The sequence below is a fragment of the Nerophis ophidion genome, linkage group LG14 (assembly GCF_033978795.1).
Source record: "Nerophis ophidion isolate RoL-2023_Sa linkage group LG14, RoL_Noph_v1.0, whole genome shotgun sequence".
In the NCBI taxonomy this organism is placed as follows: domain Eukaryota; kingdom Metazoa; phylum Chordata; class Actinopteri; order Syngnathiformes; family Syngnathidae; genus Nerophis; species Nerophis ophidion.
The window spans coordinates 26,055,053-26,078,331 of NC_084624.1; the positions used below are offsets into that span (position 1 = coordinate 26,055,053).

Below are 23,279 nucleotides of genomic sequence, written 5' to 3' on the forward strand. Positions count from 1 at the left end.
TTCAAATTCTGTTCTTAAGTCTAGTAGCAGCGGGGGCCGTCTACGGAGCAGACGCCAGCGGTGTGATCGGAAACGCGGATGCCGAGCGGGGCTAAAAACAAAGCAGAAGGATAATCCCCACAGAACACCACTTTCCTCCATCCCGAAGACGGATTTAGATGGAAAATGCGAGACTACTGGTCTGGGTAAGGAGTCAGTTAAATTAGAACAAGTTTTTTCTGCTTTGAGTGTTTCAGAGTTGGACATGTGTTTTACTGAGGTGGCTAACTATGATGCGTGCAGTTTATCAAAGCAACAATCAAACAATCGGAAAATTCCTGTCGTATCAATTCCTAGATATGGTCGTAACTATACTAAATGCACTGGGCATAATAAACACAACATTATTAATATTGCTACTACAGATAATTTGATCAAAAACTCCCTAAAACAGCCCACTACCTATAATATAGGTTTTTTAAACATAAGATCATTGTCTCCTAAAACGTTGTTAGTTAATGATATTATCAGAGACAACAATCTTAACGTCATCGGTCTCAGCGAAACCTGGCTTAAACCAAACGACTTTTTTGCGCTAAATGAGGCATGTCCTCCTAACTTTACACATGCGCATATTGCCCGTCCGCTCAAAAGGGGTGGGGGAGTTGCACTAATATACAACGAAAACTTTAACCTTAGTCCTAACATAAATAATAAATATAAATCGTTTGAGGTGCTTACTATGAGGTCTGTCACACCGCTGCCTCTACACCTGGCTGTTATCTACCGCCCCCCAGGGCCCTATTCGGACTTTATTAATGAATTCTCAGAGTTCGTTGCTGATCTAGTGACACACGCCGATAATATAATCATAATGGGGGACTTTAATATCCATATGAATACCCCATCGGACCCACCGTGCGTAGCGCTCCAGACTGTAATTGATAGCTGTGGTCTCACACAAATAATAAATGAACCCACGCATCGCAACGGTAATACGATAGACCTAGTGCTTGTCAGGGGCATCACCGTTTCCAAAGTTACGATACTCCCGTGTACTAAAGTATTGTCTGATCATTACCTTATAAAATTCGAGGTTCAGACGCATGTTCGTCAAACTAATAATAATAATAACTGCTATAGCAGCCGCAACATTAATACAGCCACAACGACAACTCTTGCTGACCTACTGCCCTCGGTAATGGCACCATTCCCAAAGTATGTGGGCTCTATTGATAACCTCACTAACAACTTTAACGACGCCCTGCGCGAAACCATTGATAACATAGCACCGCTAAAGTTAAAAAAGGCTCCAAAAAAGCGCACCCCGTGGTTTACAGAAGAAACTAGAGCTCAGAAATTATTATGTAGAAAGCTGGAACGCAAATGGCGCACGACTAAACTTGAGGTGCACCATCAAGCATGGAGTGATGGTTTAATAACTTATAAACGCATGCTTACCTTAGCTAAAGCTAAATATTACTCAAATCTCATCCACCGTAATAAAAACGATCCTAAATTTTTGTTTAGTACGGTAGCATCGCTAACCCAACAAGGGACTCCTTCCAGTAGCTCAACCCACTCAGCTGATGACTTTATGCAATTCTTTAGTAAGAAAATTGAAGTCATTAGAAAGGAGATTAAAGACAATGCGTCCCAGCTACAACGGGGTTCTATTAACACTGACACGATTGTATATACGGCGGATACTGCCCTCCAAAATACTTTCTCTCGTTTTGAGGAAATAACATTAGAGGAATTGTTACAACGTGTAAATGGAATAAAACAGACAACATGTTTACTTGACCCTCTTCCTGGGAAACTGATCAAGGAGCTCTTTGTATTATTAGGTCCATCAGTGCTAAATATTATAAACTTATCACTCTCCTCGGGCTCTGTTCCCCTAGCATTCAAAAAAGCGGTTATTCATCCTCTTCTTAAAAGACCTAACCTCGATCCTGACCTCATGGTAAATTACCGACCGGTGTCTCACCTTCCCTTTATTTCAAAAATCCTTGAAAAAATTGTTGCGGAGCAGTTAAATGAACACTTAGCGTCTAACAATCTATGTGAAACCTTTCAATCCGGTTTCAGGGCAAATCACTCCACGGAGACAGCCCTCGCAAAAATGACTAATGATCTATTGCTAACGATGGATTCTGATGCGTCATCTATGTTGCTGCTCCTCGATCTTAGCGCTGCTTTCGATACCGTCGATCATAATATTTTATTAGAACGTATCAAAACACGAATTGGTATGTCAGACTTAGCCCTGTCTTGGTTTAACTCTTATCTTACTGATAGGATGCAGTGTGTCTCCCATAACAATGTGACCTCGGACTACGTTAAGGTAACGTGTGGAGTTCCCCAGGGTTCGGTCCTTGGCCCTGCACTCCTCAGCATCTACATGCTGCCGCTAGGTGACATCATACGCAAATACGGTATTAGCTTTCACTGTTATGCTGATGACACCCAACTCTACATGCCCCTAAAGCTGACCAACACGCCGGATTGTAGTCAGCTGGAGGCGTGTCTTAATGAAATTAAACAATGGATGTCCGCTAACTTTTTGCAACTCAACGCCAAAAAAACGGAAATGCTGATTATCGGTCCTGCTAGACACCGAACTCTATTTAATAATACAACTCTAACATTTGACAACCAAACAATTAAACAAGGCGACACGGTAAAAAATCTGGGTGTTATCTTCGACCCAACTCTCTCCTTTGAGGCACACATTAAAAGCGTTACTAAAACGGCCTTCTTTCATCTCCGTAATATCGCTAAAATTCGCTCCATTCTGTCCACTAAAGACGCTGAGATCATTATCCATGCGTTTGTTACGTCTCGCCTCGACTACTGTAACGTATTATTTTCGGGTCTCCCCATGTCTAGCATTAAAAGATTACAGTTGGTACAAAATGCGGCTGCTAGACTTTTGACAAGAACAAGAAAGTTTGATCACATTACGCCTGTACTGGCTCACCTGCACTGGCTTCCTGTGCACTTAAGATGTGACTTTAAGGTTTTACTACTTACGTATAAAATACTACACGGTCTAGCTCCATCTTATCTTGCCGATTGTATTGTACCATATGTCCCGGCAAGAAATCTGCGTTCAAAGGACTCCGGCTTATTAGTGATTCCCAAAGCCCAAAAAAAGTCTGCGGGCTATAGAGCATTTTCCGTTCGGGCTCCAGTACTCTGGAATGCCCTCCCGGTAACAGTTCGCGATGCCACCTCAGTAGAAGCATTTAAGTCTCACCTTAAAACTCATTTGTATACTCTAGCCTTTAAATAGACTCCCTTTTTAGACCAGTTGATCTGCCGTTTCTTTTCTTTTCTTCTATGTCCCACTCTCCCGTGTGGAGGGGGTCCGGTCCGATCCGGTGGCCATGTACTGCTCGCCTGTGTATCGGCTGGGGACATCTCTGCGCTGCTGGTCCGCCTACGCTTGGGATGGTTTCCTGCTGGCTCCGCTGTGAACGGGACTCTCGCTGCTGTGTCTTGGATCCTCTTTGGACTGGACTCTCGCGACTGTGTTGTATCCATTGTGGATTGAACTTTCACAGTATCATGTTAGATCCGCTCGACATCCATTGCTTTCCTCCTCTCTAAGGTTCTCATAGTCATCATTGTCACCGACGTCCCACTGGGTCATTATTGTCACCAATGTCCCACTGGGTGTGAGTTTTCCTACCGAGGATGTCGTGGTGGTTTGTGCAGCCCTTTGAGACACTAGTGATTTAGGGCTATATAAGTAAACATTGATTGATTGATTGATTGAAGAGTTATGATCTTCAAGGGGTTGAATAATTTTGTCAATGAGATATTAAGAGAAATGACAGTGTTTGGTATGTTACAAAATATAATGTTGTAATTCTAGTTGCATTTGTCTATTTAATGCATCTTTATTAGATAGGACTATAAACAAAATACGGAATAAATGTCCAACTTGCTAAAACACCAAAATTGTGTGGGGGTTGAATAATTGTGATCACAACTGTATAGCCTGATTTAGCCATTCCTTTACCACTTGTAATGTGTCTTTGGATCATTGCCCGTTGGAACAGCCAACTGCGCCCAACACCCAACCATGATTTTAGGTTGTCCTGAAGAATTTGGAGGTAATCCTCCTTTTTCATTCCCCCATTTTTTCTCTGTAAAGCACCAGTTCTATTGGCAGCAAAACAGGCCCAGAGCATAATACTACCACCACCATTGCTTGACGGTAGGCCTGGTGTTCCTGGGATTCAAGGCCTCACCTTTTCTCCTCCAAACATATTGCTGGGTATTGTGGCCAAACAGCTCAATTTTTGTTTCATCTGACCACAGAACTTTCCTCCAGAAGTTCTTATCTTTGTCCATGTGATGTCAGAGTAGTGGTCAAAATTCAACCAAAAGCTTGCCAGAAGCTTGTGGATGGGTACCAAAAGCCCCTTATTCCAGTGAAACTTGCCAATGGACATGTAATCAAATTTTTACATTTCTGTATGTATACTTTTGACCCAGCAGATTTGATCACATATTCAGTAGACCCATAATAAATTCATAAAAGAACCAAACTTCATGAATGTTTTTGTGACAAACAAGTTTGTGCTCGGCTTCACGGTGGGAGAGGGGTTAGTGCTTCTGCTTCACAATACGAATGTCCTGCAGTCCTGGGGTCAATTCCAGGTTCGGGATCTTTCTGTGTGGAGTTTGCATGTTCTCCCCGTGAATGCGTGGGTTCCCTCCGGGTACTCCGGCTTCCTCCCACTTCCAAAGACATGCACCTGGTTGATTGGCAACACTAAATTGGCCCTAGTGTGTGAATGTTGTCTATCTGTGTTGGCCCTGCGATGAGGTGGCGACTTGTACAGGGTGGACCACGCCTTCCACCCGATTGTAGCTGAGATAGGCGCCAGCGCCCCCCGCGACCCCAAAGGGGAATAAGCGGTATAAAATGGATGGAAGTATGTGCTCCAATCCCTTGATCACAAAAAATAAGACTTCTAGAAATTATTGGAAACTCAAGACAGCCATGAAATTATGTTCTTTACAAGTGTATGTAAACGTTTAACCACAACTGTATATATGTGTGTGTACATTTTTTTTGGTTAGATTTTTTTTCAACAATGGTTTGAGTGCATGACAAAGTGGAGAGGAAGCGATACTGTAGCTATTACTTGAACAAAAAAAATGTTCAAAGTTGAATTCCACAATGTATCCAGTATGTGAAGTAGTAATCTATTCTTTCCCCCCTATCTAGGTCCATGTGCCTGTATCAATCAAGGGGAGAATTATTGTAGAGATTTTGGAAGGGTTGGTTTACCTCACGAAAAGAAATGTCCTACATAAAGACATAAAGCCCGAAAACATTTTAATCGATGAAGATTTTCACATAAAGGTATTTCAGAATTGACACATTGGGGTGTTTTCATTCAGTACGCACTGTGAGAATAACAGGGTGCTTTCCTGTGTCTTCCAGATCGCGGACCTTGGCCTTGCCACATGCAAGACATGGAGTAAACTCACCAAAGAGGAGTCTTGCAAGAAGAGTCGATTGGGCCTGCCAAGCAGCACGAGGGCGGCGGGCACGCTCAGCTACATGGCTCCCGAGCACCTGGACAGCATCCACACCATCTCCACAGAGAAGTCCGACGTCTACAGCTTTGCTATTGTGGTTTGGGTCATCGTCACAGGCAAAGAGCCATATGCAAGTCAGTTGACCAATATTAGTTCAATTATTTTCTGCCTCGCATGCTCTCGGGGACAGAAAATCACTAATTCAGTTTCATGACCGAGGATTCCCGTGTGAATAGTTTTAAAACCAATCGAAATCACTTGTTTGTCTAGATGCCAGGAATGAAGATCACATCAGCCAATGTGTCCGCAAGGGCGACCGCCCTGCGGTGGGTCTTATTCCTGCTGACACACCTGCAGAGATCATTCAACTCATGGAGAGGTGCTGGAATCACAACCCAAAACAAAGACCTACATTTCTCGGTAAGACACCACACAACTACAATATTCCTATCCTGTTGTTTTGTCAAAAGTAGCTAATATTACAGTAATACCTCAACTTACGAGCGCGATTGTTTTCATAAACAACCTTGTAACACAAAACATGTATATTTCAAATCAGTGTCGTCAACTGAAATCACTTTAACCTGTACATGCAACCCCAAAACAGCACAATTTTAAAATGCAACATGCCTTTTTAAAAAGATAAATTTACCTTTTAAATAAGCATTATGCTTTAAATTAAAAAAATACAACAGACTGTACTACTAACAACTATAGTACCAAACCCAAAACCAGTGAAGTTGGCACGTTGTGCAGTTTGTAAATAAAAACACAATACAAGTATATGCAAATTATTTTCAACTTCTATTCAATTGAATAAACTGCAAATATAATATATTTAATGTTCAAACTAAGAAACATATAATTATTTCCCATTCTTGTTTGGTGTACAGATTAAGTTGTTCAACGGTCCAGGATCTCAGTTCTGGTATTTTAGGCTTCATATTGCGCCACACATTTTCAATGGGAGACAAGTCTGGACTACAGGCAGGCCAGTCTAGTACCCGCAATCTTTTACTATGAAGCCACGCTGTTGTAACACGTGGCTTGGCATTGTCTTGCTGAAATAAGCAGAGGTGTCGATGATAACGTTGCATGTATGCATTAATGGTGCCTTCACAGATGTGTAAGTTACCCATGCCTTGGGCACTAATACACCCCCATACCATCACAGATAACGGCTTTTGAACTTTGCGCCTTTAATAATGTGGATGGTTCTTTTCCTCTTTGTTCCGGAGGACACGACGTCCACAGTTTCCAAAAACAATTTGAAATGTGGACTCTTTAGACCACAGAACACTTTTCCACTTGGCATCAGCCCATCTTGGATGCGCGTGGGCCCAGCGAAGCCGGCAGCGTTTCTGGGTGTTGTTAAATGGCATTGCATAGTAGAGTTTTAACTTGCAATTACAGATGTAGCGACAAACTGTAGTTACTGACAGTGGTTTTCCAAAGTGTTTTTGAGCCCCTCTGGTGATATCCTTTACACACGGATGTCACTTTTTGATGCACTAGTGCCTGGGGGATCAAAGGTCCGGGCATTCAATTTGCAGTGATTACAAATTGTGAAAACCCTAAATTCCTTGCAATAGCTCTTTGACAAATGTTGATTTTAAACTGTTCACAAAGTGGTGACCCTCGCCCCATCATTGTTTGTGAATGACTGAGCATTTCATGGAAGCTGCTTTTATACCCAATCATGACAACCACTTGTTCCCAATAAGTGTTTGATGAGCATTCCTCAACTTTCTCACTCTTTTTTGCCACTTGTGGCACCTTCTTTGTAACTTGTTGCAGGCATCTAATATTCTGCAAAAAAATAACAGTTTACAAGTTCAACAGTTAAGTATTGTGAGAGGCGGGGCGTGGTCACGCGCCGCCTGCCGGCAATGGCATGCACAGGAGCCGGCTGGAAGCAAGATGACAGGTGAGTGGATACCTCAGCTGGAACGAGTTATCTAATCACCTGTCTCTATTTAGCAGCGTTGGTGACTGCAGGGCGGGGCTGAAAAGCCAGAAGGACCCCAGGAGGTGCTGAGGACGCCAGAAGGGTTGTGGGAGGACTGAGCGAGTTAAAAACCTTGTGAGTGAACGAACTAAGACTGAAAAGACTTGGGGAGTGAACGAAGAAGATGAACTGTTGTGAAAATTGAAAATGAAAAGAAAATCCTTTTGGGAACAAACAAAAGAAGAAATATTGTGTGTAAAAAGATTAAAAAGAATTGTCAACTTGAACTCCTGCTGTGATCCTTCGGTCCTGAAGACCCCACGAAACATACCTGTCACAGTTGGCGCCCAACCAAGCAAGGACCGAGGAAGGATGACGGCCACAAACCCCCTGGAGGCACTGGGAAGAGTGCTGGCGGAGGTGTCAGCAGCCACCCAGCAGCAGATGGAGGCAAGCATGCAACTGACGCAAGTACTGCAAGCACTGGTGAGCCAGTCCAGAGGAAAGGAGAAGGGGAAGGGGACCGCTATGCAGAGGATGTCGGAGGGAGAGGACCCTCAAGTATTCCTCGATGTATTTGAGACCACAGCGACAGCATGCGGTCAGGTGCCCGGCCTGAAACTGACGGTGGAGGCCTGTGAGAGGCGGGGCGTGGTTAAAAATGAAAAGAAAATCATTTTGGGAACAAACAAAAGAAGAAATATTGTGTGTAAAAAGATTAAAAAGAATTGTCAACTTGAACTCCTGCTGTGATCCTTCGGTCCTGAAGACCCCACGACACAAACCTGTCACAAGTATCTTGTCTTTGCAGTCTATTCAATTGAATACAAGTTTAAAAGGATTTACAAATCATTGCATTTTTTTATTTTATTTACTTCACTGGTTTTGTACATGTGATTTTAGAGGTTTTTTTTTTTTTAGGTTTTTTAAATACATTTGCAAAATTGTCTACATTTCTAGGGGTTTTCTGCCAAGACGGGGGTGCTCAGTGTATATTAATGAGAAATTAAATTTATTTGATTTTGGCAAATGGATGCAATGAAACAGAGTAAAAAATTTAAAGGTGTCTGAATACTTTTAGAACCCACTGTATATGCTGACATAATGATTAATGGTCTTTTTTAAAAACAATTTGTAATTATCTACAACAAGTTCAACATTTAATACTGATTGCACAGAAAAGTGTTTTGTTTTATGTTATGTTAAGTTTAACATTTTTCTATGTTTTATTTTAGTAACTACGACTAAACAATAAATGATTTGATAGGACTAAGATTAATAAGGTTCAGATCCTAATTAATTCATCACTATTTTTTTTTAATTGCTTCAAAGCACTAGAAATAAAGTATAAAAATGTACAGGGTAAAGCGATAGAAAATGGATGGATGGATGTACAGCATTTACCTCTTCAAGCAGACTGAGGAGGACTTCAAAGTCCCTTTTGGTCTGTTCTATTGGCGTTTCAGGTGTATTAGCTACAATTTAACGCTAGCAAATAAGACTGGATGTTTTTCGGCAGATCTCACAGGGTTTATGTGGCATTTTTTTACGCCAGATACTGGCGGGAAAGCTCGTAACTTAAACTGTAACAAAAAGCAGAGCGATAGCTCGTAGCTCAAAATACTCAGAAGTTGAGGTACTCATGTATTTAGATTTGATCTATTAAGGACTCAAGCCATTCTTTCCTTGCAGAGGGCTACTACCTCTTAAATGCTTTCTACAAGGCAAAGCTTGAACTGCACGTGGAGAAAGATTTAACTAATCTACGGGTGAATAACATTGCATTTTGTGCACATCTGAACAAACTAATTCCTTCAATTACAAAGTCTAAATGTTGTTTCAATGCAGATCTCGTACAAAGGCCCAGACGAACTTGTGGAGAAGATGAAGTGTCTATCAATGACTGACGAACGTTTATTCTCCGGTCAGTGGTTACCTTGAAATTCAGTTCACATTCAAATGCTCAGAGCGAAGGATGTTTACATTTAAATTGAACAAATAACTAAAATAGTCAACATTTAGTGCTTTTCCTCATCCTGTTTCTAAACCCTTTTGGCAATTTATCAGCAGCACTCTATGCTGGTTGCAGCAAAGTAGTGAACTACACTATATTGCCAAAAGTATTTGGCCACCTGCCTTGACTCACATATAAATGGTAAATGGGTTATACTTCTATAGTGCTTTTTATATGAACTTGAAGTGCCATCCCATTCCTAACCCATAGGGTTCAATATGATGTCGGTCCACCTTTTGCAGCTGTTACAGCTTCAAGTCTTCTGGGAAAGCTGATTACAAGGTTGCAGATTGTGTTTCTAGGAATTTTCGACCATTCTTCCAAAAGCGCTTTGGTGAGGTCACACACTGATGTTGGTCGAGAAGGCCTAATTAATTCTAAACGTGTTCTATCGGGTTCAGGTCAGAACTCGGTGCAGGCCAGTCAAGTTCATCCACACCAGACTCTGTCATCCATGTCTTTATGGACCTTGCTTTGTGCACTGGTGCACAGTCATGTTGGAAGAGGAAGGGGCCCGATCTAAACTGTTCCCACCTGGTTGGGAGCATAGAATTGTCCAAAATGTTTTGGTATCCTGGAGCATTCAAAATTCATTTTACTGGAACTATGGGGCCAAGCCCAACTCCTGAAAAACAACCCCACACCATAATTCCTCCTCCACCAAATTTCACACCTGGCACAATGCAGTCTGAAATGTACCATTCTCCTGGCAACCTCCAAACTTAGACTCGTCCATCAGATTGCCAGATGAAAAAGCGTGATTCATCACTCCAGAGAACAGGTATCCACTGCTCTAGAGTCCAGTGGTGATGTGCTTTACACCACTGCATCCCACACTTTGCATTTGACTTAATAATGCAGCTGCTTGGCCATGGAAACACATTCCATGAAGCTCTCTGCGTACTGTATGTGGGCTAATTGGAAGGTCACATGAAGTTTGGAGCTGTGTAGCAACTGACAGTGCAAAGACATTTGCACAATGTGCTTCAGCATCCGCTGACCCAGACCTTGCAAGTTTACGTGGCCTACAACTTTGTGGCTGAGTTGCTGTTGTTCCCAAACTCTTCCATTTTCTTATAATAAAGAAGACAGTTGACTTTGGAATATTTAGGAGTAAGGAAATTTCACGACTGGATTTGTTGCACAGGTGGCATCCTATGACAGTCCAACGCTGGAAATCACTGAACTTCTGAGAACGGCCCATTCTTTCACAAATGTTTGTAGAAACAGTCTCCGTGCCTATGTGCATGATTTTATACACCTGTGGCCAGGCCAAGTGATTAGGCTCTACGATCGGAATGAAACTGGACTCACTGGTGACAGTGGCAGAGAAGAGGACTGTGGAAAAACAAGTGAACATCCTGGATGATGCCAGTCACCCTCTGCATAGCGTTATCAGTAGCCAGAGGAGCCTGTTTAGTGCTAGACTGCTTCAACCCAAGTGCAGGACTAACAGACTAAAAAACTCCTTTGTCCCACACGCTATTAGACTGTACAACTCTTCTCAGGGGAGGGGTCGGTGGGGGGTACTAGGATGACAGGGGATGCAAAACAATAACAGTGCAATACTTTTTCATAACATGGTCACTATTGCCTAGTTTCTCTTGTTATATTCTTATTTTACTGTAATATTTTTATTCCCATTGTTGCTTTTTATTTTTATTCTTATTGTAATATTTGTCTATTGTGTTTCCATTTCTACCCCCATTATTTACTTTTTAAATTAATCTCAACTCTGTACACTGCTGCTGGAATTTTAATTTTCCTGAAGTAATCAAAGTAGTATCTATTTATCTATCTATCTATCTAGGACACCTGATTCTGATCATTTAGATGGGTGGCCAAATACTTTTGACAATATGGTGTATATTTGGTTAAAAGGCAACAATATCAAATTTTGAATCGTGACCTCCTCAAGACTTGACTATGTGTGTGTGTGTTTTTAATAAGTATTATTTTCAACCAACAGATTCTCCAGCATTTTTGAAGAGCACATCATCTGAACCGGTTGAGGCCAGTATTGAAGATATTCATGGTATTCCAGATGAGGTGAATGTGGAGTCTGTGGAGCCCTCCGTTGAGGAGGATGCAAAAATGTACAGAAGCTCCTCATTGGAGGACAAACTGCGACAGGAGTTGGAGTACCACAAACATGGCAGCTACAACTGTGGGAACCAGCCTGACTCTGTCAACAGCCAGCAACTAAACCTGTCCTCTGTCCATTCCTGGGTACAAGGGGCACCTGTGCAAGCAAGCAGCAATGATCATGCTCGGAGTCATCTAACCAACTCCCTCCATGAGTCCCTGACCACATCCATGCCAAGACCAAATTCTGTGCAACATTTAAATCAGCAACATCCACATTCTGACTATTTACAGCAAAAGTCCTGGCCTCCGTCCTCAACTGTTGAAACAAGACCCACAGACCTCACTTTTCATGGAAACACCCACAGCTTTAACAAGGGCGGCGGAGCACAGGATTCAGGTACATAAACTACTCCAGTATACGAGATCATCTTTATAAAATTAAAGAAGTGATGATACAACAAATTGCTGCCTTGTCTTGTAGGATATGTTTACATTTCCCATTCCAAGGGGATCCAGATTGGCAACAATAACAACCTCAATATTATCAACCACGACCACGTTCACAGTGTTGCGTCTCTTTCTGCTAACCTGTGGACTGATCCCCACTTCAAACAACAACTTCAGAAATATGGTAATACTTGCTTTCTATTTCTGATCAGTGTCATTCAAGTCCCTTTGAGACGAATACACTGGAGTCTAAGGAGCACTCACACTGGGTCATTTCGAATGTGCCGGACTTGGGCTAAATACGGTCGCCCGTCCCGCCTGTTGTAAATATTAAGCAATGCCTTTGTGTAATGAAGTGATGGCACATATAAAAATGGACTGAAACAGGTATGCTGTATAGCAATGTGAGTGCAGGCAACAGGGATTCTGGAGTGTCCAGTGTGAGTACACCTTTTTTTAAGATTTTGATTTTACTTAGGTTTTGAGGACTAACGTATTTTTCGGACCATAGTGTGCACTGGATTATAAGGCGCACTGTTGATCAGTGGGTCTATTCAGTTAAAATTTTTATACACTTAACATGTGGCTTTTTGTTCAAAATGTTGCATAGATTAGATTTTACATACCGCCTCCAAGCGGTCTTTTCCCCGTCATCTCTGTTGTACCTGTAGTTTTTAGCGTTTCCCTAAAGTGTACCGACATATTAGTTAGAATTGTACGCTACTTTTGCATTACAAAAGGCATCAGCGCATTATAAATGCCTCACAGCAAGAGGATAGAGAAAAATAAGGAGTTTATTGACTATGGCACAGGCTACAATGGCGGAGACGCGCACATATTCAAGACTTAGACAGATCCCAAATATACATCCGCAGGTACCATTAGGTAAGAAAAGTTAGTCTTGTGTAACATTGCGGGAAAAAAACCAAATAATTTGTCTCCGAATACATGCCATTTGGGGTCCTTATACACACTGTAATAATACCTGTATGTTGAAGCACAGCACGTCTGACTACGGTTGCCATAATGCGCAGACAGTCCACCAAGCAGTGCGGCTTCATGGTTTACCAAAGTCGTACTAAAACATTTTGACAGATTTTTGAGTGTTGTGTGTAATATTTTCTATATTCTCATTGAAACATCAACATTTTGGTGTTACTTGCTTATCTGTATTTGCTCGTCATTTATTTATGAGGCTTCAACCTGCAGTCCACACATATGTCTTATGTTGACTGCCATCTACCGCTCATAGTTATCATTACACCTTTACCAAATAAAGTTGCTTCAAGGTTGGTAAGCACAACCAGAATTAATACGTACATTAGGCACACCGGATTATAAGGTGCACTGTTAATTTTTGAGAAAATGAAAGGATTTTAAGTGCGCCTTAGCAAAGCAGTAATCAGCAAAAGGTGGCTATTTTGAAGAAACTAGAATATAAAACATGTTATCAGTTATTTCACTTATTTTGTTAAGTACATAAGTCCACATGTGTTCATTCATAGTTTTGATGCCTTCAGTGACAATCTACAATGTAAATAGTCATTAAAATAAAAAACGCATCGAAAGAGAAAGTGTGTCCAAACTTTTGGCCTGTACTGTAATACCCCATAATGCCAATGTTAAAAGGCTTTTTTTTCTTCTAAAAATTTGCAAATGTATTCAAACATAAAGATATTCACAGCCTTTGCTTCATGCCTTATTGAATACTGCAGGCGCTAAAACTCCAAGCTCACACGTTAAGAATTGACGTGGCTTGCTGAGGAGAAAGTGTTTTTCAGTATTCTTTACGGACGATTCTGAAAAAAAGCAGGTATCAATGTATTTTTTGCACGTTGGTATCAACTTGGTATCGTCAGTGTCTATTTCTAAAAACCCTTGTTTACAATGCTCGATTTGGTCACCATTCAGTGTTAAGCAGTTGCATTTACAAGCTGAAAAGTTGTATTTTTTTTTTCTTGTAGAGCACCATTCTGTGACAAAAGAGCACCTGGAAGTACTGCATAAAAACATCGGCCAAAATTGGAAGAGTTGCGCACGGCGCCTGGGTTTGACTGATGTGGAAATCGAGGCCATAGAACATGACTTCTACCGAGACGGCCTACCAGAAATTGTGCATCAGATGCTGCAAAAATGGAAAATGAAGGTGGGGAGAAATGGCTGCACGGTCGGGAAGCTTTGTCGCGCCCTCGAAGGCATCATAGATGTTTACGTCATCAGTACAATATTTGACCTCTGTAGCTCCAGTTCCCAAATCCAATGAAACATCTCTTTCAACAAAAAACATGCCTAGTGTGCCGCCCTCGACATGTAGGAATATCTTGGCTTTACCCCAACACCTTTGCTTGATCAAACACTCTGAAAAACGTCTTCTTGTCTGCAGGTTTATTGACCTTAAAAAGGGTAAAACTGAAAACATACAAGCAGAAAGGATGCTTACATTAAAGACATGCACACACAAGCATACTACAATAACAAATGCATTATGTTGTGTAATGGAGAGAAGAAACACAAATATGTATTTTAAGCACTCTACAACAAACTAGCTTACTATGCCATGAATTGATTAACGTGGACCCCGACTTAAACAAGTTGAAAAACTTATTCTGGTGTTACCATTTAGTGGTCAATTGTACGGAATGTGTACCGAACTGTGCAATCTACTAATAAAAGTATCAATCAATCAATCAATCAAATGCAAACTAGGGCTGCGAATCTTTGGGGGTCCCACGATTCGATTTAATATCGATTCTTGGGGTCGCGATTCGATTATATATCGATTTTTTTTTTATTAAACGCGATTCTCGATCCCAAAACGATATTTTTCCGATTCAAAACGATTCTGTATTCATTCAATACATATGATTTCAGCAAGATCTACCCTAGTCTGCTAAAATGCTGGCAGAGTAGTAGATTTTTTTTAAAAAAGCTTTTATAATTGTAAAGGACAATGTTTTATCAACTGATTGCAATAATGTAAACTTGTTTTAACTATTACACGAACCAAAAATACGACTTATTTTATCTTTGCGAAAACACTGGACACAGTTTGTCAAACTTATGAGATGCGATGCAATTGTAAGCCACTGTGACACTATTGTTCTTTTTTTTTATTTTTATAAATGTCTAATGATAATGTCAATGAGGTATTTGAAATCACTGCTATGCTGAAATTATAACTAATATTGATACTGTTGTTGATAATATTCATTTTTGTTTCACTACTTTTGGTTTGTTCTGTGTCGTGTTTGTGTCTCCTCTCAATTGCTCTGTTTATTGCAGTTCTGAGTGTTGCTTGGTCAGGTTTGGTTTTGGAATTGGATTGCATTGTTATGGTATTGGTTTGTTAGATTGATTAAAAAAATATATATATTAAAAAAAATCGATTAAAAAAAAAAAAGAGAATAGATTCTGAATCGCACAACGTGAGAATCGCGATTTGTATTCGAATAGATTTTTTCCCACACCCCGAATCTAACATTCACTTCACAGTAAAATATTACGAAAATTAGCATGACTGACTTTTGGCCATAAAAAGTCCCAAATTACATCACAGCGAACAAATAATACACCGCAATCAAATATAACCACGCTACTCAACGATACATACCGATGATGAGGGAATTGATCAGATGAAAACGTTTGCAATCGTCACTGAACTAGCTTAAACTAGACCTGAAAGGAACTCCTTGTGCACTGCTAACTTGGGAAATGCTGTTAAGTAAGCAATGCTGCCTCCCACGATATAAAGGAGCTCACTGTTGAATTCCAAAATGAACTTAAACACTGGTTTTAGATATAATCTTAATACATTCAACAGACAAAACAGAACACTGACAATTTGCCAATGTATCCTTTTAACGACTGCTTTTGCGATTTCTATATTTTCAACCAACTATTTGCAGCCATGCAGAAAGCTAATTGAATGTACTAAGAACAAAACTAACATCTGAATTTTAAGTAGGTGCCAAATCAGTACAGTTGTGTACATATTTATCTTCATCATTGCCTTACTTGTGAAAACTGCAATCATGGTCAGAATTTCCAGAAAGTTGAACAATTTGAATTTATTAACAGTTCAGCAACAACCAATCCCAATTTCAATAGTTTTTTGTTACGAGCAACATTCAAAACTTTGATTCTGGCCAAGCAAAGTCCGAACTACTGTACACCCTCCCTTTGCTGACTTTGGTTTAGTTCAACTTGTAATCCAATCTAGTGCTGTGCGGTATTACTATAATATATATATATATATATATATATATATATATATATATATATATATATATATATATATATATATATATATACACATATATATATATAGTAGGACGACATAAAAATTTCTTGTCGTACAATATCACTATTGTTTAAATATCAGAAAAAACATTTTTTTACATCTACGCTGCGGCTGATGTTACTGCAGCATTTTGGTGGTAGCACTTTTACGTCACTTGAAATAATGTACGGCAAGAGAATGGATGTCAACAACATAGCAGTGCGGTACTTGCAGAGACAGAAAGCACAATGGAAGCTAAACCCACAAACCCAGAAGAGGAAATTGTGCCCAAAATAGGAAAATAGAAATCCTTCGTTTGGCTTTTGTTTGGATTATAAGGCGCACTTAAAATCCGTTCATTTTAAAATCCTTTCATTCTCTCAAAAATTGACAGTGCTTCCTATAACCCAGTGCGCCTAATGTACGGCATAATTCAGGTTGTGCTTACCAACCTCAAAGCTATTTTATTTGGAACATGGTGTAATAAGTGGGGCAAGTCCCACATAAGAAACACGCCAGTAAACAACACCAAAACTTTAAATGTTCCATTGAGAATATAGAACATTACACACGGCGCTCAAAAATGTCAACATTTTTTTAGTATGACTTCGGTAAGCTATGAAGCCATACCGCTTGATGGATTGTCGGCGCATTAAACATACTTGTATCAGTAGGGTGTGTATATAAGGACCGCAAAATGGCACTTAATAGCAGACATTATCTGGCATTTGTTTCACATTATTGTACAAAACCAACTTTTCTTACCTTCTGGTACCTGCTGATCTGTGTTTGAGATCTGCATACGTCCTAAAAATGTGCGCGTGTCCGCCATTGTAGTCCATGCCGAGAACGTAGTCGATAAGCTTCGTCTTCTTGTTATGAGACATTCACCCTCTGCTGTCTAATATAAAGTAGTGTAAAGTTCTTACTTATATCTCGCTATGGAAGCGCTAAAAACTACCAGTGTATTGAGTTTACATAATTCACAGAAAGAACAGAAAGAAATATAATTCACAAACGTTTGTTATTAGAGAGTTCCTGTCAGACGCTTTTTCACGGGACATATTTCCGGCCTTGTTATTGCACTAGTGAGCCACAGATGAGGAGATGCTGCTCCGTTATCGATTGAAGTAAAGTCTGAATTAGGGCTGGGCGATATATCGATACACACGATATATCGCGGGTTTGTCTCTGTGCCATAGAGAATGACTATATCGTGATATTCGAGTATACGTTCTCACGCAGTTGCTTTTAACTTTGGGCATTACATTACAGGCTCTTCTCGCTCTTTCCTGTCTCTCCATCTCACAGACAGCGAGCGCACCTTCTTACATACGTCACATACTATCACGTCATACATCACATACGTATACGCCCTCGCGGACCAGAGGTAGAAGCATGGGTAACTTTAGCTATGATGCTAGCAGAGCCGTGCGAGTGGTGATACGAGAGAAAGAAGGTGCGAAAGAAGGAAGAATTAATTCCCAAGAAAAACAGCAGAGCGTCCATCGTCTGGCGGTGGTTTGGCTTCAAGTGGGAATATGTCGAATAGACAACCGTAATTTGTCAAGTGGGGGCCAAAAGCGTTGCTACAAAAAGCAGAATTACAGCTAATATGTAGCATCATATAAGTCACTTGCTAGAGAATGAAGAGTGCTTACTCCGCATTTCAACATCTCCGCCCACATAATCAAAATGCTGAGGCAAACATTTCCAGATCAACACCGTATGAAAAAAATGGTCAACAACAGAATTTAACAACGTCCGTAGTAACCTACCCCACAGCAAAGGACGAACACTATTTGATTTCCTATTATGCAGCTCATTTTATTTGGTACTTAAAATGTCTCTGACAATCTTGCACTTTCTGTTTTGGAAATGGCATGAACATTGTGCCATTGCTTAATAACTGTTTAATAAATACAGTTTTGGTCAGTTGACTTAGTTGTGATTTCCTTCTCTGCATGAAAGTTTAAAATGAGCCTATATTAATGCAGTATGAACAGGAATGTTTTAATGTAGACACATAGAATCATCATACTGCTGTGATTATATGTATCAAGTGTTAAGGCAAAATATCGACATATATATCGTGTATCGCGATATGGCCTGAAAATATCGAGATATTGAAAAGGCCATATCGCACAAACCTAGTCTGAGTGTCATTACAACAGTTAGCTCCATATTTTGACACTTCTTTCACCCCCGTTCTTGCACGCTACTCCGCTACAACAAAGATGACGGGAAGAAGACCTTGTCGAAGGTCCATCCATCCATCCATCTTCTTCCGCTTATCCGAGGTCGGGTCGCGGGGGCAGCAGCCTAAGCAGGGAAGCCCAGACTTCCCTCTCCCCAGCCACTTCGTCTAGCTCTTCCCGGGGTATCCCGAGGCGTTCCCAGGCCAGCCGGGAGACATAGTCTTCCCAACGTGTCCTGGGTCTTCCCCGTGGCCTCCTACCGGTTGGACGTGCCCTAAACACCTCCCTCGGGAGGCGTTCGGGTGGCATCCTGACCAGATGCCCGAACCACCTCATCTGGCTCCTCTCCATGTGGAGGAGCAGCGGCTTTACTTTGAGTTCCTCCCGGATGGCAGAGCTTCTCACCCTATCTCTAAGGGAGAGCCCCGCCACACGGCGGAGGAAACTCATTTTGGCCGCTTGTACCCGTGATCTTATCCTTTCGGTCATGACCCAAAGCTCATGACCATAGGTGAGGATGGGAACATAGATCGACCGGTAAATTGAGAGCTTTGCCTTCCGGCTCAGCTCCTTCTTCACCACAATGGATCGGTACAACGTCCGCATTACTGAAGACGCCGCACCGATCCGCCTGTCGATCTCACGATCCACTCTTCCCCCACTCGTGAACAAGACTCCTAGGTACTTGAACTCCTCCACTTGAAGGTGAGCCACGTAAATACGACAGCCCACAAAACGGCGCATCCTGAAGCGAATTTCAAAAAGCAACTTGAAGATGATCTGTAAAACATAATCTATGCAACATTTTGACCAGAGAACCACCATGACATGTTATGTAGACCACAAGGAAATGTTTCACATTTAGAAAAAAAAAATCATAATATGACCACTATAACACGGCTTAAAATCCGGTGCGCCTTTTGTATGAAAATAAACCTGAATAGACCCGCTCTTCGGCAGTGTGCCTTATAATCCGGTGCATCCTATGGTCCAGAAAATTCGGTAATTTCAGAATATATCGCCAAAAGTGACTTGATTCTTCCTTCCCGAAGACGCGGCATGAAGAACAGTACAGAGACCGTGTTAACATGCTACAAAGTATCTCAAAACCACAAAAGGATGAAAAGAATAACAGAGTTGTTGTTTAAAACAGTGTTCTTAAGCTTTCTGACCTCGGTGCTCAATTTTTCCTCTACAGAGGGGACCGGGCCCCCACTCTAATATTACTACTGAATCAGTAATTGTACTCTTGATTTAAATCGTATTCAATAATTATATATATCCTACTTAAGTTTACAACCTTGTCAAATGATATAAAACCATGTGTTATTTAACACATAAATCTTAGGCTGTAATCAGGCTGTGTAGAAAAATAAATAAACAAATTTACTGCATAATAAGGAGCTCATAAATAATTGATAACCAATTTATTAAATACAATTATGTAGTGGTAGAATAAGTAATTAATAATGAAGGTTTCTTAACTACACTGTCAATAAAATTAAAGTGAAAAAGAAAACACAGTTTCACTAATTTAGTCATAATTCTTGCGCTTAAGAAACTTCTATGACTTTTCCGTTTGTTGGCGATTGTTATTACTGCCATAAGTGGTGGAAAAGTGTATTACAACTGAGTACCTCTGCAGCCCATTAAAACTGCAGTTGAAAAACATAATTTTTGGCGGCCTTCCAGGGCACGTTTCCGGCCCAACAAGAAAAACTGGTCTAAATGCACCGTCTATGACAAGCAGTCTCGCATACACTAAGAAATTACAGGAGCCTTCTCCTATGACATGACCTAGTATATTTTACACTGTACAAGAAGGGGTGGCACTTCACAACATATATTTTTATATATATATATAAAGGTTAAAAGAACAAGACCATCAAAAAAAACAATACAAATATTTTGTTATAAATAAAGAAGGAAAGAGAAGATGATTCATAATTAATTTAATGTGTGTGTATATATACAGTAGAGAATTTTAAGAAAAAAATACTATATAATGATATATATTATCGTAATATAAAACAACCTGTATTAAGATCTATATTTTTTGTCCATATCGCACAGCACTATTTCAAGAGATGTTGCCTTCTACATTCACTGTAGATAGATAGATAGTACTTTATTGATTCCTTCAGGAAACTTTAAAAAACACTCACTGTATGTATGTTTGCACAATTACAGTATCTCTCTCCTTTTAAGTTGAATCTCTCGCAGCTAAAGCAGGCAAGTTTATTCAAGTGGTGGGTGATAAAAAAAAAAAAAAATGTTTCAATAATGTTAAATTCTGATAAACACATCAATAAAGTCTATACAGTATGTGTGTCTGTCTGTTGAATAAGTCTGTAAATCACTTTGTTGCATCTGTTATGTATGAAAACATTCATTTGATAAACGGTGTGTAATTTTTCGCACAAATCGGTTGCAAATTATACTAACACTGGTTTACTCAGTGTTGAATGCTGTGTACGTTTATCATAAAGGAACACGCATGAGAATACCTGTTAAACCCACTATCTTTAATGTTTAATTAAAAGCCTTAATTACACCAAATGGATAATTCCACGGCCGTAAACTCACAACAACAAATTACAGTATTATGTATGTGTCATATACGCGGACCAGTATACTGATCCTATACAGGGTTGTCCCGATAACAATATTTTGGTGCCAGTACCAAAATGTTTAATACTTTTCCAAATAAAGGGGACCACACAAAAATAAATTTCCCGGTCGATCTACGTTCCCATCCTCACCTATGGTCATGAGCTTTGAGTTATGACCAAAAGGACAAGTGGCCGAAATGAGTTTCCTCCGCCGGGTGGCCGAAATGAGTTTCCTCCGCCGGGTGGCCGAAATGAGTTTCCTCCGCCGGGTGGCGGGGCTCTCCCTCAGAGATAGGGTGAGAAGCTATGCCATCCGGAGGGAGCGCAAAGTAAAGACACTGCTCCTCCACGTCAAGAGGAGCCAGATGAGGTGGCTCGGGCATCTGGTCAGGATGCCACCCGAACACCTCCCTAGGGAGATGTCCAGGCCACGTCCGACCGGTAGGAGGCCATGGGGAAAACCAGGAACATGTTGGGAAGACTATGTCTCCCGGCTGGCCTGGGAAGGCCTCGGGATCCCCCGGGAAGAGCTGGACGAAGTGGTTGGGGAGAGGGAAGTCTGGGCTTCCCTTCTTAGGCTGCTACCCCCGCGAGCCGACCTTGGATAACCGGAAGAAGATGGATGGATGGATGGCTTTATTTTAACAAAAAATTTTAAATATATGTTTCTTATTGTAATCAAAGAACAATTTTGTCCTTAAATAAAATAGTGAACATACCAAACAACTTGTCTTTTAGTAGTCAGTAAACAAACAAAGGCTCCTAATTAGTTTGCTGTTGTATGCAGTAACATATTGTGTCATTTATCATTCTATTATTTTGTCAACATTATGAGAGACAAGCTGTAAAAATGTATTATTAATCTACTTGTTCATTTACTATTAATACCTGCTTATTTTCTATTTCTACATGTTCTATCTACACTTTTGTTAAAATGTAATAATCACTTATTCTTCTGTTGTCTTTACATTAGTTTTGGATGATACCACAAATGTAGATAATAAAGTACTGTAACTTTTCTTATTAAATTTATTCTTTTATTCTATTTTGGGACAAATAAAATACATCAATCAATCAATCAATGTTTACTTATATAGCCCTAAATCACCAGTGTCTCAAAGGGCTGCACAAACCACCACGACATCCTCGGTAGGCCCACATAAGGGCAAGGAAAACTCACACCCAGTGGGACATCGGTGACAATAATGACCCAGTGGGACGTCGGTGACAATGATGACTATGAGAACCTTAGAGAGGAGGAAAGCAATGGATGTCGAGCGGGTCTAACATGATACTGTGAAAGTTCAATCCACAATGGATCCAACACAGTCGCGAGAGTCCAGTCCAAAGCGGATCCAACACAGCAGCGAGAGTCCCGTTCACAGCGGAGCCAGCAGGAAACCATCCCAAGCGGAGGCGGATCAGCATCGCAGAGATGTCCCCAGCCGATACACAGGCAAGCAGTACATGGCCACCGGATCGGACCGGACCCCCTCCACAAGGGAGAGTGGGACATAGAAGAAAAAGAAAAGAAACGGCAGATCAACTGGTCTAAAAAGGGAGTCTATTTAAAGGCTAGAGTATACAAATGAGTTTTAAGGGACGACTTAAATGCTTCTACTGAGGTGGCATCTCGAACTGTTACCGGGAGGGCATTCCAGAGTACTGGAGCCCGAACGGAAAACGCTCTATAGCCCGCAGACTTTTTTTGGGCTTTGGGAATCACTAACAAGCCGGAGTCCTTTGAACGCAGATTTCTTGCCGGGACATATGGTACAATACAATCGGCAAGATAGGATGGAGCTAGACCGTGTAGTATTTTATACGTAAGTAGTAAAACCTTAAAGTCACATCTTAAGTGCACAGGAAGCCAGTGCAGGTGAGCCAGTACAGGCGTAATGTGATCAAACTTTCTTGTTCTTGTCAAAAGTCTAGCAGCCGCATTTTGTACCAACTGTAATCTTTTAATGCTAGACATGGGGAGACCCGAAAATAATACGTTACAGTAGTCGAGGCGAGACGTAACAAACGCATGGATAATGATCTCAGCGTCTTTAGTGGACAGAATGGAGCGAATTTTAGCGATATTACGGAGATGAAAGAAGGCCGTTTTAGTAACGCTTTTAATGTGTGCCTCACAGGAGAG

At 40.8% G+C, this 23,279-nt stretch overlaps 1 protein-coding gene across 5 annotated transcripts in view; it reads left to right on the top strand.

Annotated features, from left to right (window-relative positions):
* The window catches only part of ripk1l (receptor (TNFRSF)-interacting serine-threonine kinase 1, like), a 28,090-nt gene extending 9,827 nt beyond the window's left edge, over nucleotides 1-18,263 (top strand). For 3 of the 5 annotated variants that reach the window (XM_061920258.1, XM_061920261.1, XM_061920259.1), the window contains one exon: nucleotides 20-4,544. In XM_061920258.1, coding sequence (XP_061776242.1) covers nucleotides 20-3,280 — 3,261 coding nt within the window. In that variant the 3' untranslated portion in view covers nucleotides 3,281-4,544. Of the gene's footprint in view, nucleotides 1-19; nucleotides 4,545-5,230; nucleotides 5,369-5,449; nucleotides 5,682-5,817; nucleotides 5,968-9,187; nucleotides 9,265-9,343; nucleotides 9,420-11,478; nucleotides 11,995-12,078; nucleotides 12,229-14,008 lie in introns of those variants that run through there. The other 2 variants (XM_061920262.1, XM_061920260.1) reach the window with 2 other exon arrangements.
* The last annotated feature ends 5,016 nt before the right edge of the window (nucleotides 18,264-23,279 follow it).